General features: G+C 32.5%; 1 protein-coding gene across 1 annotated transcript in view; it reads left to right on the top strand.

Annotated features, from left to right (window-relative positions):
• Positions 1–660: 660 nt before the first annotated feature.
• Positions 661–21,131, top strand: part of pyr (pyramus) — a 68,715-nt gene continuing 48,244 nt past the window's right edge. The window contains exon 1 of the mRNA XM_073955747.1: positions 661–1,971. Within this exon, the coding sequence (XP_073811848.1) occupies positions 1,970–1,971 (2 nt within the window). The 5' untranslated portion in view covers positions 661–1,969. The remainder of the gene's footprint in view (positions 1,972–21,131) is intronic.

A 21,131-nucleotide genomic window follows, 5' to 3' on the forward strand; every position in this document is an offset into this window, starting at 1 on the left:
GTACTATGCTTTATATTCATACAAACTTGCGGAACCTAATACTATTTCCATTTGTTCCTGGAGGGAATGTGGAGACCCTCTGCCGGGATCAATATCTAACGGCTCTGCAAAATATAAAAACTTATAGAGACCGTCTATAAATCGACAGTGACAGGTTTATTGGATGATGCTAGAAATCGTTTGGTGCTAAGTCCATATTTACATTAGGCAATTTTCCTTGCGGCAATTGTCAGTTTGTAGGTGAGAGAGGGTATTGAGAGGCAAAGGGTTACCATATCCCTCACCTCTCTCTCCATCAAACTGACAATTGCCGCAAGGAAAATGGCCTAATGTAAATTGGGACTAAGAAAGCCCGTAAAGTTTTCATTTTTATGGAAACGAGGAAGTCAATTTCCTCCGATCTCCTTTTTAATGAAAAATTTCTTTAAAAATTATTTTCGAAATGATGCTACTGGGCCACTGTACAACGGTGTTTTTTCTATCTCACATTTAAGTGATTTTCGGCCGCATGTTTGCGTGTGTGTGTGCGCTTGCTTGTATCATTTCCATCTCTATGAATGTTTTTTGAATGTATGGACGACTTGTATGTTTGGCCATTGTTTTGGTTGGCTGGTTGGTTGTTGCTTCGTCGTTTGTTGGTAGTACAACAGCAAAAAAGACAGACGAAGACAGTTAGGTGGTTGTTCACGAACGGCGGATTTCGGTTGTTCAGTTTACTACATTCATTCGTCGCGTTAAGAACGTTTAGACGCCAGAAAAAGAAGAAACAGCAAAACAGAAAAAAATGTTTTACATTTGATATAGAAAAACACAAAGAAGAAGATAAATTTTTTGAAACTAATAAATTTTTGTGAGCAAAAAAAAGTCATAACAAAAAATATAATTTTTAATAAATGTGACATGAAATAAAACAAGAAAAGATAACACAACAACAAAAATATTACATGGAAACAAAAACGAAACGAAAATTATTTTGAAATTCAAAAAGAAATTGTGGAAATTTTTACAAAAGAAAATTTAAATGATTTTGTTTTAAAAATCATTAAAAAGAAGTTGTGTAGAAAACAAAATGTGTTTATAAATTACAAAATAAATTGTAACTTAACCTCAAAAAGATGCAATTGAAAACGAGTGTAAAGTGAAAACAGCAAAATTACATACTAGCCATTTAATTAAGTGAACAAATATTTATTTGTGATTGGGTTGAGAAAAAAATATTTATTAAAAATAAATAGCCCTTTTACAATTTGAAATCCAAAGAAAGAAAAAACAAAAAAAAAAAAAGAAACCGTTAAGCCAGTGTTTGAAAAGAAATTTTCAAAAAATTAAATATTCCAAAAGCTTAAACTTTAAAAGTTTGTGGTTTTGTGAAGTTACAACTGCAACTGCAACAACACACCATAACCGTAATACAACTTCCTTTAAGACATAATCACCACAAGTTGTAAGAAGCAGCGTGAGAGAGAACAAAGCCAAGTCGTCGGTAGTTGGGTGTTGCATATGGAACATCATCAAATTTCCATCATTGAAATGAATGTGAAAATAACACGGGACAAGACATTGAACACATAACGTTCACATCGGTCGGTCCTAGGAAACGAAAGTTTTTTTCTTTTGCTACCCATTCACGGTTTACGTAGTCATTGCCGGCCTGTCAAACAGCCAATCCATTGGATATTCTTTGTTTTTTTGTGGATAATTTACGTGAAATTTATTTGAATTTTTCCCCATACGGATATTGGATTAGTTGTTGTTCTGTGTGGTGGGCAAGCAGCAGAAAAAAAGAGTTTTCCCTTTGTGCAAAATTAAAAAAAAAAATACACCAAGAACAACAACGGCAACAACGTGAAAAAAAACGAAACAACAAATCCAATGTGTTATTTATCTTGTGCTTTGTACTTGGAAATCTATGTGGGATTATAAACTCAACCCTTAAATCGGGGGGATACAATGAGGCCAGAAGTATACGATGTAAGTAGAAGAAAAAGCAAAAATAAAAAAAAAACTTTTTTTGTTGTTAACATTTATACCTAGCCAACTAAGGTAAATATAGTAAAGAAGACAGACAAACAGACGACCCCCGCCATAAGTCTGCGGTAGTTTTTCTTTTTTTGCAGTCTGTTTTGTTATTTAATAAAAAACGAGAAAAAAAATAATAACAGAATATTACACAGGTCAGCAAGAAATTGAAGAAAATCCAAAGATAGTGAAATTAAAATAATTCAAATAAATATTTAATTTTTATTTTGCCGACGGGTTTTTTGAAAACTTTTTTCGAATAATCGTTATAATAAATCACAATCTGCCAATTAAAACGCCTTTAAGACTTAACACTTACACGATGATTAAGTACATTATCTCGATTTATTTGACATACATATATTGTATGAAAATGACAAATAGGCTGGCTAAATCAAGCTTATACCCCGGTTACACTTAACCGGATTAACCCAATGGGTTTGGTTTTCAAATGTCAATTCCATAGCGCAAATAAATCCTTATAAAGTGTGTTAACCCGGCAAAAAGCTCTAGTGTAACCGTGCTATTAGTCTAAATGTACTGTAAGAACTACCTTCTAATACACTTATCCCACTACCACTGGGGAGCAATGATATGTAAACAATTTTGGAGAATTTCCAGAAAAGTTAAAATACATCGAGTTCTATATCATCGATTTAAATTAGTGCGGTTTTATGATTTAGTTTTAGTTTCTTGCTGCAATATTTTTTTTATATATTTTTATTAACTAATTTTATTTTAATTTCAATAAAAATATGTGTTGTGAAGTCCAGTTTTCAATATAAATATGGTGATAACTAATAAAAATGCCAGAATAAACTAATAAATTTTCAACTTGAACTCCTGACGAGGTTGGAAAAAGATCAATAAATTTTGAGTTGAACGTGAAATAAATTAATTTTATTTATTCCACTATACAATAATTTGCAACGTACCAAACAAGCACACATTATTTTAAAGTACTTCCCATCGCCCTTTGATTAAAAAAAAATTTCGACGAATTTCCAGAAAAGTTAGGTTAGTTCACATCAAGGGCTTAAATTAATATGATTCTGTGATTTAGTTTGAAGCTACAATATTTTTATACATTATTATTAGTAATTATTTTTTATATAATAGAAATATCTGTGTTGTGAAGTCCAGTTTTTTATTTGATTTGGAGATAACTAATAAAAACTTCTGAATAAGTTGGAAGAAGACCAATGAAACGTTGAGGTGAACATAAAAACATGATTTTTATTTACTCCATCAAACAATTGACCTAATCAGCCCAGTGGAGAACGATTTTATTTTTGATAGGTGACTTAAGACGCATTTAGACCATATTCTTATTTCATGATAAAGCTCGCCATTATTAGGATAATAAATGATAAATCTCCTGAAGAAGTTGGAAAAAGACCAAAGAAACGTTGAGTTGAACATGAAATAAATTAAATAAATTGACCTAATAATTTAAGCTCTGTTCCAGAACTAAAAAGTTTTTACAATTTTTACCACTTTTACACATTTTGCTTTCCCATACACAAAATTTATATGAAAATCGTTTACGACTTTTACCACTTTATAAAATACGGGAACAGGCCATTATATAGATGACTTACGACACATTTAAACGACGTACACATTAGAGCTTTTTTGTTGGGTAAACCTTCTTTGTGAGAATTTATTTGGCATATAACCAATGGAATTGACATTTGAAACCCAGTGGGTTTATTAAATCCGGTAATATATAAATGTACTATTTGACTATTCTTTTATGCAGATATGCCAAGTTGGTGGTTTTCCCGCTACTTGTGGTAATTTTTGGCGTACAAAAACCACTGTTTATGCGGGGATTTAAACTGTTCCGTGGTAAAAATTGATACAGATCTATGGTCTGTAGCAATTTTTATATCGAAACGGTTGCCATCCCTGCTTTTGTATGATGATAGCGTTTCATTGCTCGATTACATGGAGGTAAAATTTTTGAAAACATCTTCCAAACAAATTGGTATATAACCATTATCACGATAATGATTTCTAGTCTAATGCTAGGTTTACATTTACGAAATTCAATCGATTTAATTGCTGAAACGTCAAATGAATTCCAATGGACTTCAGATGGGATTTCATTTGCCGTATACACAAAGGAATTGACAGTTGAAATCTACTCGAATTCGTAAATGTAAAATTACTATAAATGTATTCTGTGTTTTAAGAGAAGTGCAGGTTTTGCTAGTTTTATGGATTATGGGAACGCTTTTCTAGCACAAAATTGAAAAAAATAATACTAGATAGTGCTATCTTTAAGTTCTGGGACATAACTATGATTTCCCAGTTTATTATAGACACGAATAATACTATGTTTACATTTACGAAATCCACTCCATTTCATCTGTCAATTCCATTCTGTATACGTCAAAAGTAAACTCATCTGAAATCGATTGGATTTCATTTGACGTTTGAGCAATGGAATTGACAGTTGAAATCAAGTGGATTTCGTAAATGTAAACATAGTATAAGAAAAATAAAAAACTTTAGATTTTTATTTATTTACTAACAATTATATTTATAAGTGAACAATTATAAATATAATGGGCGTAACAGCTCTGGCTACTGAGGCCTTAAGCTGGACTTTAGATTTTTATTAGAAAAACTCTGCTTAATAAGTCCTTATTTGGATTACAAAAATTGGTTCGATTACAAAATTGGATCGAAAATTGAATCATTTGGTCTGTTCCTCTACTTTTAAAAATTGTAACAGTGGCAGGAAATGGTAAAAGTGGTAAACTGCTATCATATAAATTGTATGCTATTAAAGGTAAGGGAATACTTTACAGGTTAAAATTGGTAAGAAATGGTAACCTCAGGCACGTAAAGGAACAGAGCAATTGAAAGATAAAAAGCTTCTAATAATATATTCAGAGAAATTTTGAAATTAGCAGAGGACAACATTTCGTCTGAAACTTTTCAAATATATTTAAGATAAAGCTCAATAAAGTAGAGTTGGGTAATCTAATCCCTTGTACTAGTTCCAAAATGTATGAGTAACATCATGAAATGTAACGTGTGATATTAAGTATACGCAGTTCGTTCAAAGAAAAAATGTGGGCCATTGGAACTGCGAAGTTATCTAGATAGTTCCATATAGTTCCTTTGGCACAACTCAACAATAACGGTCTCAGATCATAAGAAGGCTCTCCGTTTGGTTTTCTTGACCTATTTCATTTTTGACATAATAAAACTAAAAAATAAAGAAAAGGTCAACATAGTTCGAAATTGGATCTGCCTTTTTTATTCTAAAGGCCTGGGTACATAAGCTACCTCGCGTGATTACCTTGCTTTCCTGCTTCATTTCTGACATAATAAAAATAAAAGAATAAAGAAGGCCGAGCAAATTTCAAAGTATGTTGCCCTTTTCTTTTTATTCTTTTATCAGAAGCAAGCAAGGCAAGCAGGCGAGGCAGCTTATGTACCGACGCCTTAAGAAACTGACGAAAAAGGAACTGACGTGTCAAATTTTAACTACACCAATGACTTTAGCAAGACTGATGACTTTATGCCTTCCTTGACTCGTCAGTTCGTCTTTGTTGGGGTAATGTTCTGTATCTTAAATACATTGCACTAACTTTTGCCTTATCGAACAGACCTATTGTATCTTAAAACTAATTTACACTGACTCCTAAAAGTATTTGGGGCAAATACGTCATTTATCTGACAGATTATCAGTGGAATTGACAACTGAATTGATACATTTTATTAAAACACGTTAAATGTAAATGTGACTTTAGTTGGCGAAAGCTAAACGGCAGTTACGCTAGAGCTTTTTCCCGGGTTAACTTTCCTTATGAGGATTTATATGACATTTGCGCTATGGAATTGACATTTGAAATCCAGTTGGTTTATTAAATCCGGTTAAGTGCAAACTGTGACTAGAACACCTTTGGAAGCTTATATAACGTCTACATTGCAATGAATTTTGTTAATTTATATGGTCAATTCTATTGTGTTTTATAACGTGTAAAGCAAGTATATGTTTCGCTGCTAAACTTGACATGTGACCTGATTGCTTCATAAATTTTACCATTTTGTAAATCTAACATAATTTTTTGATGGAAAACCCGTAGAAAAAAACGCTTCTTTTAGGAGAAATGTCTTTTACTGTTTTCTAAGTCCGTGTTTATACAGGGAAAGTTGATGGGAAAGAAAATTGAGTTTATGTGGGAGGGATTAGAGAGGAATAAGAGGGGGTACCGACACCTCTGTACTGGCAAATTCTGTTTTGTTTCGTTTTTCTTCGTATACAACCTGAAGTTGGCTGCAGATTTGTTTTTGCATTTTCTTTCATTTTATTTTCTCTGTCGAGAAACAAACAACAGCGAAGACAATTGAAAAAAACCTTTTGGAGGAAAATCTATTTTTTAAGTGGAAATAAGTGGAAATATCAAAATTAAAATGCAATTCAAGGGTTCCTTTAATAATTAACTGTTTATCACTCACGTCCATTTTTACTTTTCATTACAATTTTGCCTTGGCTTTTTTTTAACGGCGCAATGAGAAAATGAGTGTGAAGACGAATAAGAAAATTTACACAAACATGATTTCCGTGTCTAAACAACAAGGAAATTTTAAAAGAAATTGAAAAGAAAAAAATGTCTTTCCATTTTGAATGTCTCAACGCGGTCTATTAGAAAAACTAATAATAGATTTACACAATGGTCAAATGTTTAAAGTAACCTAGCCACATGTCAACTTTATAAGCAAAACCTAATACACGTACAACAAAATACAAAAAGTGATGTAACAACTATTTAATGAAATTGACAACCTACGTGATGCATGTTTTATAAAACCTGTTAAACGCATTTTACATTTAATATGTTTTATAAAACATGCATCATTTAAGTTGTCAATACCATACAATATCTGTCCAATAAATGACGTAAACTCTCAAAACACCTATTTTAAGTGCAAGTGTAAAATGCGTTTTAGATGTAAATTGGGCTTTAGAGTGTTTTCCTTTTCTATAAGGATTGGCTTGACGGAAACGCAATGGAAATGACATTTGAAATCCAGTTCATTCATTAAATCCAGTTATATGCACTATAATACTCCGGTTACACTTAATCGGTTTAGTGGGTTTAGATTTCAAATGTCAATTCCATAGCGTTAACGTCAAATAAATCCTCTCGAAGTTGGTTAACCCGGCAAAGAACTCTAGTGATTTGATTTAGAATGAAACGCTTGTTATTTCCGATTCAGTCACATAAAGTGATGTAAGTCCATATTTACATTAGGCAATTTTCCTTGCGGCAATTGTCAGTTTGGGGGGGAGAGGTGAGGAATATGGTAACCCTTTGCCTTTCAATACCCTCTCTCACCGACAAACTGACAATTGCCGCAAGGAAAATTAACTAATGTAAATATGGAGTTAGGTTTACACAATAGCCAAATGTATAAAGCAGCCTGGCCACCTGTCAACTTTAGATGTAAAAACTAATACTAGATTTACACGTACAACACATTACCTAAACAAATGTTAAATTAGCATGTTTTATTGATTAAATCTCATTTTAAATGTTTTAAACTACTGTCAAATGGCTATTTATGCTAATCATTATTATTCTACCTGCTATTTTTTCCAAAGCAGAAAATCAGAACAAAATTGTATTAATTAAAAACAAGAAAATTACAATTCAAATTATGTCTTCTTGTGTACTAAAATAACAATATAACAAAAAAATATACCTACCTACATACTTATTTATGCTTTATGTTGCAGTATGAATGTGTAAAGCTAACCTGCAAAGACAACAAAATTAAAACATAAAACAAAACAAAGTTCTAAGCCAAACATAACATAATTGTATTCTACACATGTATGCTATTGCATACATGTGTGCATGTCATATGCATGCATTTCACAGGCAGTCCGGCCATGTGAGGAGTTAAGTGACTAACTGACTGACTTGTTGTTAAATTCAATAACACAAACACCAGACAAACCCAGCCAGTTTAAAAAACAGCAATCTTCTTCATACATCCAGGCCAGTTATATGCTGTGCCAGCTAGCAGCAGCCCACTGCGAGAGAACCTCAACAAGCTAGGCAGGCATGCATTTGAAATATGATTATGTTTTGATGACACAACAATGAACACTAACAGCAATAGCAGCACCAGCACCACCAGAAAACAACAATAACAGAGTTGTAACATACAAACATTTGCATGTGCAAGGAATATAACCACCCCACCACCATCCTCCCTCCTAAGTCATTCTAACAGTTCCACTAACTAAGCTAAGACCTTAGCGTAGTGCTATGTGCAACGTAAAGCAAAGCTCACTTAGCCATTATATAGATGTAAGTATTTGTATGTTTACTCGTGTGCCATTGTCCATGTTGTACAGGGACAAATGGTGGTACGGTACGTACGTCTCTGGTACAAACAACATTTTTACTACAGAAACTCAAAACAAAAAAGACACCGAGCATTAGTCGCAAACAGAAATGTCGCACCATTTGACACACACACATAACCATACTTTTTTTTAAAGAATAAAAATCAGCTAGTGCCAATATGCAACCCCACGTACTCTGCTTGCTTGCATTTACAATTTTTGCCAGGCCTTCCTTGTATTAACTCCTCGGTGTGTGTGTGAAGGTAGTATTATTTTGCTTGTTTTGTCTGTCTCACGGTGTATGTGCCCTGTTTATATGTAAACAACAAAAAATAACATTAGTGGTGTGTGTGTATTTTACGAAGAACCATGGGGTTGATTTCTGCCAACTTTTCAATTTTTTTTATTCTTTATTTTTCTGCTCTGCTTTGCCTTCTATGGATTTGTGTTTTTTCTGCTGATTTATTGTTTATGTTGTTGTTGTTCGTTCAAAGTTTTTTCTTGTTTAGTTAATTTTGTTGTACTTTTTTTGGTATTTTTGTTTTCTATTACACGGTTTTCTTTTCGTTGTTGCCCTATGCCGTCGTGGTCAAGAAAGTCACAATTCGATGCAGAACAATTTGTTTTTGTTGTATTTTTCATAAATTGAATAATAACAATGACAACAATAATAGTAATAACAAACCACTAATGCAAATATAATAATATTGTGGGAGAAAAAATACCCAAGGATCTAGAAAAAGGAATAACAATTGTCGGTGAGGTCCTGTTAAAGTTTTCGGGGAAAGCACATGTAAACAGGGTTTGTGATTTAACGAAAAAAATGCAATTTTCTGTCTAGATTGCATCATCCATCATATTGTGAGATTGATTACTCCCAAGCCTGGCTATGTAATGTCATGTTTACATTAAACCTAATTTACACTTGCACATGAAACCAGTCATTTATTTAACAACTATTTAATGAAATTGACAAGCTAAATGATGCATGTTTTATAAAATCTGTTAAACGCATTTTACATTTAATATGTTTTATAAAACATGCATCATTTAAGTTGTCAATTCCATACAATATCTGTCCAATAAATGACGTAAACTCTCAAAACACCTATTTTAAGTCTAAGTGTAAAGTGCGTTTTAGATGTAAATTGGGCTTTAGAGTGTTTACCTTGTTTATAAGGGTTGGCTTGATGTAAACGTAATGGAAATGACATTTGAAATCCAGTTCATTCATTAAATCCAGTTATATGCACTATAATAACCCGGTTACACTTAACCGAATTAACCCAGTGGGTTTAGATTTCAAATGTCAATTCCATAGCGTAAACGTCAAATAAATCCTTTCGAAGTTGGTTAACCCGGCAAAAACTCTAGTGTAACCGTCCTATAACTTTGATTTAGAATGGAACGCTTATTATTTCCGATTCAGCCACATAACGTACATTATGTGAATATATATGACGTATACTTCATGGATTTGACAATTCAAACCAGCTGGATTAGCTAAGTGTAGTTATATGTGAACGTACTGTAACATTGATTAAGTTACAATGGAGCGCTTTTTATTTTCAATTGCTTCTTCTATCATTTTACAATACAATAGTACATTTACATTTAAGAAATCGAGTGGATTTCAACTGTCAATTCCTTGGATTTTACGTCAAATTAAATCTCATCTGAAATCCATTGAATTTCATTTGACATTTAAACAATGGAGTTGACAGTTGAAATCGAGTGGATTTCGTAAATGTAAACCAAGCACAACACAATGGAGTTGATATTTGAAATACAATGGGTTTATTAATTCCAGTAATATGTAAACATACTATTAGCCTCCTTTAAGAGGATTTATTTGGCATATACCCCGTTTGCACTTAACGGGATTTAATAAACCCACTGGGTTTCAAATGTTAATTCCATAGCGCAAACGTCAAATAGATCTTCATAAAGAATGTTAACCCGGCAAAAAGCTCTAATGCAAACGTCGTTATATACTCAATGGATTTGACAGTTGAAACCCACTGGATAATGCATTGTTTACATTTACGAAATCCACTCTATTTCAACTGTCAATTCCTTTGCGTATACGTCAAATGAAAACTCATCTGAAATCAATTGGATTTCATTTGACGTTTAAGCAATGAATTTGACAGTTAAAATCAAGTGGATTTCGTAAATATAAGCGTAGCATTAGCTTAATCCTTTTATATGTAAATGTTCTGTAATAGTACAGTTACACTAGAGTTTTTTGCCGGGTTAACCCACTTCGAGAGGATTTATTTGACGTTTGCGCTATGCAATTGACATTTGAAATCCAAACCCACAGGGTTAATCCGGTTAAGTGTAACTGGGGTATAACTTTTAATACAATAGAATGGAACTTTTTTTAGGTTGTGCATATGTTTAGAATGGAACGCATTTTATTTTAGATTGCACATTCTTAATTTTTACAACAATAAAGGTAGAAACAGAATCAGCTCGTTCCTTGCTTTTCAAATGTCAAATAATATGGGGGTACGCCGGCGGAATTGCAAAGTGGCTCTGGCATTCCTTTATAGTTTGAAATTTGGAAAGCAAGCAAAGCATAGAACGAGCTGATTCTATTTCTACATTAAAGCTGAAAACACATCCAACGTTCGAGTAAAGTTTTGTGTCATTTCTGGTAGAAGAATAATGAAAACTTGAAACTTGGCAGCACTTTGTCTTTTATTCATCTACCAGAAATAACACAAAACTTTACTCAAACGTTGGATTTGTTTTCAGCCTAATGCTAAGTTTACATTTATGAAATCCACTCGGTTTCAACTGTCAATTCCATAGCTCAAACGTCAAATGAAATCTCATCTGAAATCCATTGGATTTCATTTGACGTTTATCCTATGGATTTGACATTTGAAATCGAGTGGATTTCGTAAATGCAAACCAAGCATAACTCTCACATTTTTTACAATTCTAATGGAACGGAACGCTTTTCATTGCAATTTAGATTTCCTACCTTTCTACAACAGGTACAGTACGTTTACACGTAAGTCTTTACAAAGAATAGAAATTGTATTTCGTAACTTTAAATTTGTCTAGTTTCATAAATTTCGTCGTTAAATTTCTCTTTCTCCTTATGTATTTATTTATTTTTATTTTTTCAAAGAACAAGTCATATATTTTTGTTTCGTAAAAGCAAACTTTCCTCTTATGGCTGCCATTATATGCCATAGAGTTACGTGCCATTGCACTCGTTACTAGAATTACCAAGTGCTGTTGTTTGTTTTATTTTCTATTCCATTTTCTGCATACTTTAGCATACTTTTACTGGACAGTTGAACTTTATTCCCTAAAATGGGGAGCGAGGGTGAAAAAAAAGAATATTTTCCCCGAAGCAGACACATAAAAAATATCACCACATAATATTCAATTTAAACTTTGGCACTTATACAGACGTTGAAAATGGTATGCAATGAAAAAAAAAAAGAAAACTTAAATTCAAAAGAAAAATTCACCCTAAAAATTGAAAAGTCTTTAAAGTTCTTTGCAATAACTATTATTATCCCCTTTTTGATTGCCAGGGAGTAAAGTCACATAACTGTGTTTGTTTTTTTTTTAAGCCAACAACCCTATCAATTTTCCCTGTAACAATAATCCTTTATTTAATACCTTGTATAAATTGCTTAATTGCAAATGCTTAATCTTTTTTTTTGGTTGTTTCATATTGAAAGGGAACTTTATCCCCTCCTGTTCGGACAATTGAAAAGAGTATTAAATATCACGTATGTACGTATGTATGTACATATGAGAGTTGCAATTATGACCTCGTATTAATTGTTAACTATGAATCAATTTCCGTTTTCACTCCACTTTCTTTTGCGCTTTAACATTCCTCCGCAGTTTTTTTTTTGCCATGTTATCAAATACTTTAAAGCATAATTAATCGCAATCGTCATTCCTAAGTATAGGCTTTAGAATTTAATCAGTTATAATACCTATTGTGGGTCATAAACGAGCCCTCTTCTCGTTGGCGTGTTGTGTGTGTGTGAGGTATGCAAGTTGCCTCCCCCGTGTAAACTTGATAGGTCAGGGACGTACGCAGGGGGGGGGGGGGGGGCACGGGGGGCCCGGGCCCCCCCCGAAATGGTTTGGTCGAACAAAATTTGTTAAGCTACTGTAACTAGTTATTATATGTTTTTCTCATAAAAATGTTTGTATGTTTGCAGATTTCAAATTAAAACTTTTATTTTCATAAGTCTCTGAACAAAAAATGTACATCATTATCAAGTTTTGTAAGAAAGTATTTTAAACATTTTTATTTGTATGGTGTATTTGAGAGAAACTTCCAATGAAATCTGAATTACTTCTTCATGTCATACCTTTCCACTATCAAATGCGAATTCCTTAATGAATATACTCCAAGTTTATTCATATTCGAACTAAATAGAGCTCTCGAGGCTTAAAACTCATCCTGTAAAAACAAAAATAACGATTTCAGTATTGTGGGAATGGAAGTAAATGCAAAAATGTCTTTTGGATAAAATGTATGTAGGGTCGGTCCTTCGTGGACTACATCTTGAAAGCCAATTATATTTGATTTACTGCCATCGCCAAAACTTTGTTATTCGATCTTATACAAATTTGCTGCTAAACAGTATGAGAAAATATTGAAGACAAATGAGTTTTTGTGCGTCACTTGATTTTTTTCATTATCATCACCGAAGTATATTTGTAGCTTCAGACTTTAAGGTTACGAGATTATGTATACAAATAGGTCTCATCAAAATAATGATTTTAGACTCCACATATCGAACCTAATATGGACTATCTCGGTCCACTCGCAAAATTAATTCCAAAAGTACATCAAGTTCCAAGAGAATATGTTTGGACACCATCTTCAGGTCCTCATACAAGTTTAACATAACTGCAGTTTAAAGACTGTTCGAGGATCCTTTGGACTTTTTGTAGTCTTGTTTACAGCGATATCCAATTTCGTGGACAAATTCATGCTTCCTGACAAAGCTCTAAATACTACGGTGAACAACTAAAATAGCTTATGGGCGCGGTAACTATCAAGAGGAGTGTATCTCAAAATAAGATCCATTTCTAAAATTAATTAGCTTATTATTAGAGAATAATTAAGTGGGGTTCAATAAGGATTGATTGTTATTTGTCAAAACTATATAGAACTAAGTCCATCAAAGTGTTTGTCATCGAGTCCAAAAACTTCTAACCGTACAATTAAGAAAAAAATATAACGCTTCTTTTTTAACATTATATTAAAAGTAAAAATAATCCTGGTATCAGACTCTAGAGGCACTATGCTCCTCAAGGAGTTAAACGGAAAAGAATATGATCACACTCTATCTCTCCCGGTAAATAACACTGTGCAACATTTTTAAGGTAACCTTGTGCAAACAATTTGAAGTGAGGATTTTTTGAAAGTACAGACCCAAAGTACGAAAGCCCTAGTTGTGTTTTGTTGAGTCATATCGGGCTTGTATATTATGGTCCCATCTAAACATTGTTAAATATTGCCTTTTTAAAGCTATATCGGGGCTATATCTGTGAAACCAATGCAAATCTTTTTCTGACCTCTGAAGCAAATTTGTAGATAAAGGTCAGAATAAAATATTTGGACAAATAATGAACTGGAAACACTACATTTATTGCCTTAAATTTTATAATATATCTAAGAACTCCATAATTTGTATAGATTTCGCACCATATCTCAAAAACTGTTAAATTTTTCATAATGCTTTCATTTGGAAACATATCAAAGACAACGGCAGCCCATATTCTTAAGAATTCGGCTAAGATCATCGAAATAGTAAAAGTCTAGCAAAGACAACGGCAATTCTTTGTGGTTGTAAAATTCTGCGATAAACTATAACGTGGGCATGTATGATTAAAAACTTCAATATACTAAAAACGGGGCGTAAATTTTACATGGCGACTTTACCGAACCTGGCCCGATATTGTCTATTTTCAATTCTAAATATACTACACGGTGATTTAAATGGAAGGTGCTTACACCTGGGAAGTTTTTGCGGATTCTGAAACTACAATGTTCATAGAGGAGAAAAATCAAAAAAAAAAAAAAAATCGACGGAGCGTTTTTTAAATAAATCGCGATTCAAGTTCACATTTTTAGGTGTTGTTTAGGTTTTCACAATTTTACTTAGAAACCGCATGTCCTATCAAAATGACACTGAAGAAAATGTTGTAGCTATGAAAATTTTCTACAAGTATTTTCTACGGTATTTTCGTAGGTTTTACCATTTTTGAGATATTAAAGTTCAAATTGGGACTATGTACTGACTCTATCGCCCCCTTATAAAACAATGTTATGAAGGGAGCGACTTAACTAACTTTTAATCAAAACCGCTTACACAGGGAAGTTCTTGTGAATTCTGAAACAACAATGTTCATAGATGAGAAAAATCCAAAAACAAGATCAAAAGTTGTAAAACCTACGAAAATATTATTAAGGTCAATCTTGTAGAAAATTTTGATATCTACAACATTTTTTTATTCCCATTATGATAGCACTTGCGGCTTCCAAGCAAAATCGCATAAACTTAAACTACCCCTAAAATGTCAACTTGAATCGCGATTTTTTTAAAAAGCTCTCCGGCGATTTTTTTTTTTTTTGTTTTTTGATTTTTCTCATCTATGAATTTTGTAGTTTCAGAATCCGCAAAAACTTCCCATGAGTAAGCACCTTCCATTTAAATTTGATTGAAGAGCACCGTGACTACTCTGCAAATATTTAAAATTATATCCTAAATATTTTGAATTCTTTCTATTGGTACAAAGTATGTAAGTACCAGTATTTCATATAAAATTCGAAAAATCGAAACTTTTTGGCTCATTTTAAAGTACATGTAGAATGGAATATGTGCCAAAATTTCCAGTCCATCGGACAAAAATTTACCGAGATATTAGCTTTCGAAGGGAAACATTTATTGTGTTTTGTATGTAGCATAGACACTAAAAACGTCTTTTTTGGCACTTTTGAAAGCGGTGCATTTTTTGTTAAAATCGAAATTTTGATTTTAACTGTTAAAAATGTATGAAAATTGATTTTTTTAATTCCGTTTCGATAGTGGAAAAGATTATTAGGTTCGTAATGATCCAACAAAAATATATGCTGATCGCAAACTGCTTTAGTAAAAACAGTGCTTTATAGGCAGGCATTTGCCAGAAAGACTTTTCAAAAAAAAAAAAAAAAAAAAAAAAAACTTTAGAAGGTAACTCAAGGTTTAATAGCTGTGTTATAAAAAATGCATGCAAATGGCTTTTCTGATGCTTATAAGTGGCCATAATCCCTTTAAATAGCTTTACGTAACGCTACACAACATTTAATTTTTTTATGATTTTTGGTCAAGTTGGGCCCCCCCCGAAATGAAATCCTGCGTACGTCCCTGTGATAGGTTTTTTAAGAAATAATTACCTTCGCTTTGCTAAAATGTGGAGACTAATAAAAGAAATGAGGAGATTAACTTAAAGTCCATTGTGAAAATACAAAATATTAGTCAGATTTGCTACGAACTTCGATTTAATACGAAAAATGGTTATAGGTAATCACCTAAAAGTTAAGTGGCATTTGGTGGGTAAAGTCCCTCGTCGAACAGCTGTTATATTAACACGCATTAACATGATGAACTGTTATATTTCCATTTAATTGAAGTATAATGAAGGAAAATATTATCAATATAAATCTAGCCTAAAACCTCTGGCGAACTGACATATACAACAATGGTCTGTTCCTTTACTTTTAAAAATGGTAACAGTGGCAAAAAGTGGTGAACTGGTCTCATATAAATTGTATGCTTTTTAAAGTAAAGGAACACTTTGCAGGTTAAAACTGGTAAGAAATGGTAACTTCAGGCACGTAAAGGAACAGAGCTCAAGTGTTTTCGTTAAATATTCATAATTTAAATCATTTTTATTAAAATCCATTTGATATGAACATAGCATATTTTATGGAACGTTTTTAATTTAGTTAGGTGCTGCGATTTGTCCCGGCCACACTAGAGTGAATTTCATTAAAAAAATTTCAAGAAATTAGGTGTTCTTAGGTCGAATTCCCCACTACAGCAATTTCATGATTTTACTTTACTATGGAACTCGATCTAGAGACGCATAATTTCAGGTCAAAATTTCAGTGTCTAGTGTGGCCCGGGACAATGCAATCATCAATGGTGGCTTTTGGTTGAAGTAAAATGAAGCACTATTTTCTATTTGTATTTATTTGATTGTTCTTTTCATGCATTATACGTCAAAATATTAAAAATTTAAATAATTTTTGCGATAAAATTCTTATTATATTGTATGGAATTTTTTTATTTAGATAGGTCTTATAATTTGCAATGCAAACAGCAATGATAGCCTTGGCTTGAGGCAGATGTAAAATGTAATCTAAAGGTAGGTTTACATTTACGAAATCCACTCGATTTCTGTCAATTCCATTGATTAAACGTCAAACGAAAACTCATCTGAAATTCATTGGATTTCATTTGACGTTTAAGCAATAGAATTAACAGTTGAAATCGAGTGTATTTCGTAAATGTAAACCAAGTATAAGGACAGAAACAGTGACACTGTTTTGTAAAAGTATTCAGAATTTGGTATTATATTTTATAAAATTCATTTGTTATTTATAATTAAATTTCATGGAACGTTTTTAATTTTGTGTGGTGTTGCGATTTGCAATGCAAACATCAATAATTGGTCTGTTCCTTTACTTTTGAAAATGGTAAAACCGGCAAAAGTAGCAAAAGTTGTGAACTGCTCTCATATGAATTGTGTGGTGTCAGAAGTAAAGGAACGCTTTTCGAGTAAAAAGTGGTAAAACTTGAAGATTCTTGCACGTAAAGGAACAGAGCTAATATCTTTGGTTTGAGGTTAACTGAGACCTTATTATGTTAAGCTCTCTATTTTGGTTAATTTGACAGTTCTTTTCATTCATTCTTGGATGTGTTTTCAGCCTTAATTTCGATTTATTGAACGTTTTTTTTTTCAAAAGATTTGCGTTAAATAAATGCGAATAGAACAATTTGTGTAAGGTTGTCTAAATTAAAAGCTTATTTTAATTTTTTGTTTGTACAAATTACTAAAATGTTTTTCAAACCGGCCCCTTAAACAAATATTTTGTACAAAAACGTCACTAACTTGACAGTTATTCACTGGTATTGATAACATAAAGTCCCTGGTCTAAATGCGACTTAAAATGGCGTTTGCAATTGAACTTTTTGCCTAGTTGAACTTTTTTCTAAGGATTTATTTGACGTTTGCACTATGGAATTGACATTTGAAACCCAGTAGGTTTTTGAAATCCGGTTAAGCGCAAACGGGGTATAATATTAGCTCAAATTTATTCATGCTGGCTTTATTAGCACACTCATTAACTTTCAAGCATCAAACATTGCCAGAAATATCTAACTTTGCTGGAAAATCAACATTATGAGCATGACAAACCAACTTAGTTGATAATGCCTTAAATAATTAAGAACTTTTTATTCGCAACAGTTTTCTCAAGAATTCTTTGCAAAGAACTATTTCACAACATTTATGTGAATTCTTATTAAATCGAGCTACTTAATTTCCCAGAACAATATCAAGAAGTGTTCTTAAAAGGGATTTCCCAAAAAATTCATTGGAATTCCCATTAAAAACAGAAATCATATTCAATCTCACACTCCTCACAAAGAAAATTCGGCAAATTAACACCTCTTTCTATAAAAAAAGAAATCTCAAACCCAGACAAACTCAAAAAAAAAGCAAAAAAATAAATTATCTCTTAACTTTGTTAGCTTGTTAAAAGCTATCAAGAGCAATAACCAAAACATTAAGCACTTTTTCTTTTTTTATTGTTGCAGGCCCTTTTTTTGCCTTAAACACAAACCTAATCAATAAATACAATTATTTTATAATTTATTACGTTTTGTGAGGGGGGAACTGATAAAAACTCCGACTGTGCAAGTTGCATTTATAGAAGGTAGTGGGTGCTAATACATTTTCTTTTAATAATAATTTGTAACTTTTGAATGTCAATTTATTTTTGATTATCAACGATTAGAGACATTGTCGTGTTGATGGCGGGTTTTGCAATAATTTGTGATTAGTTAAAGTGTATCAGTCTTTTTTTTTTTTTTTGGAAAGACATTTTTTGAAGTTAAGGTTTTGTAGATAAGATTCTCCAAAGAATTGGTTTATCTAAATTAGCCTTAATTTTGTGGTGGGGAGATGTTTAATTGTTCTATAAGGGCAAAATTGGATTTGGTTCTATAACTTTAAATGCAAATATGTCAAGAGATAAAAATTAGCCTCGATATAAATGTATATCCGTTAAAGGATATTTTGTAACCATATGTGCTTCAAATTGATCTGCCAACACCATTACCAGAACTCCTGAAAAGAGAAAGAGAGATAAAAATTAGCCTCGATTTAATTTTATATCCGTTAAAAGATATTTTGTAACTATGTATATGTGCCTCAAATTGATCTGACAACACCATTACCAGAACTCCTGAAAATTGTTTGCCTAAAGTTCAATTAGGTTAATGACCTGTTTCCGTACTTTATAAAGTGGTAAAAGCCTTAAAAGTCGTAAACGATTTTCATATAAAACGGGAACGCAAAATGTGTTAAAGTGGTAAAAATTGTAAAATCTTTCTAGTTCTGGAACAGACTCTAAATCTCTCTAAATTTACTATTCTTCTTGGAAAGTTGGGAACGGCTTTACTTGAGGTGACACTAGTCAGCTGTTTTGTTTTTCTAAGATTTAGGATATGTTTACATCAAATTATTTTCTTGAACTTGCACACTCCATTACACAAGGCCCACTCAGACTATGAGAATCACTGAAAATGAATCAGTTTACATAGAAAATAGACCACAGTAAAGGGTTTGAACCAATAATACACTTAAATTATGACAAATTATAACAAACCACAATGAATCATTGCCTTTAAAAAAGATTATTAAAGTCAAATGAAAATAAAATTTGCATTTTTTCACCATAAAATGGGCTTAATTAAATTATCAAATTTAATTGAAATCACCCAGACGCAACACGAACAAGTGACTAAAATAAGAGTCGTCGGGTCTGTGTGGTATTTCTTTTCTTCTTTTGTTTGGTCTGGTCAATATCGCTCGGTAATGAAGTCTGGATGGATATTTTATCTGTCCCTGAGTTTTTTCTCTTTTTTATATTTTAATGGCCATTTATTATTTCATCATCATCACCACACAATAAAATGGTCTGCCCCTTTCTTTTGTCCAAAAACAAAAAAGAACAGAAAAAATAAAAGCACTTTATAAATTGCTCCAATCGATAATGACATCTGACGGCACATTGTTGTGTTGCTGGGTGATTTGACCACCCATTATAATTGGCCGTCGTTTAAGCGGAGGAGAAGAACAAGGAAATAAGAGAGGCAGAGAGGGATAGAGAGAAAGAGCATAAAGGGCCAGTTTTTCTAAAAAATTCTAGCCCAATTTTGCTTTGCCATTAACAACGACGTAATCGCCGCCTAAACTAAAAATGCCATCATGAAACATTCCATTCCTTCATAGAATTCAATTGACATTTTATTAGGTGTTTTAAATTCATAAAAATATTAAACAAGCTATTATAATAGCAATATTATTTGGAATCGTAGGGGGGTACATACCATACATGAGCTAATTGTTATCAACGCGTGAAAGTATTCAGCACGGTAACGAGATTTTTATAGGTCACCGAAACAAGGTATTTCTGGGCAAATAGGCCAGCTGATATTTGGCATGGCAACTTCTTAGATTTCGAAATATTCGAAAATATTTGTCTGGAATATTCAAATCAAAAACATTTCTGTTTTAATGGTTCATTGTTTAGTGGAAAACGTGACCTTTCTTATCCTCCACCTGGCTGGCCATAATTGCCCCATATAAAAAACCCACCCATAATCGTTTATAGTTTAAAAATTCTCATTCGTTTATTGTAATTTCGAGATAACATTCTTGAAAAAACGAAAAAAAAAATCATAAATACTTAAGTGTATACCACCTCCACCTCCACCGCCGCAACCTCAACCACCACCATCTTTCAATGAGTTGTAGAGACTAAGGGGAAACCTTCAAATAACTGATATGATTCGAATTTGATTGCCTTAATGGTTAGACATTAGTAAAGCGTTACAAATCACAAAGATATGATGCATCGTTGACAAAAAATAGTAGTGGTTATGGAATAAAAGAAAGATTTAGAAAATAGTCAATAGATAGCTCTTAATTGCTGACTGACTAGTGGTGGATGCTTAGCTAGATGAATGCTTCATGACTAAATGGGCCGAGGAGGATGATGATGAAAATGTTAATATTGATGAGTTGGCAATGGTTTTGAATCTCTAGTTGCTTGTGTGGTAATAACGGGCAGCCATGTCATGTCTTGTCGCTTTGGCCAGAAATTTAAACACCATGCATTGGTCTCGTAATGAAGCAGTGTTTATTTTTTACTTAATATTTACATAAATGATATTTTAGTAGCTTCTCTCTTTAAAGTGTCTTGATCAGCATCATCATCATCAGTGGTCATTGTAGCAGCAGTTGTGGCAAATGCTTTTTTTGTCTCTTCATTAAAATTAGCAGCCATGGCGACTGCTGCTACTGCTGTTATTTAGCTTACGCATGCGTTTTAAATCATATTTACATCTGCCTGCTGTTAGGCCACGTTGTTTGCATACAACTAATGTGCAGCTTAGTATTT

This window comes from Musca autumnalis, unplaced genomic scaffold (assembly GCF_047663935.1).
Source record: "Musca autumnalis isolate F117 unplaced genomic scaffold, ASM4766393v1 scaffold_5, whole genome shotgun sequence".
NCBI lineage: Eukaryota > Metazoa > Arthropoda > Insecta > Diptera > Muscidae > Musca > Musca autumnalis.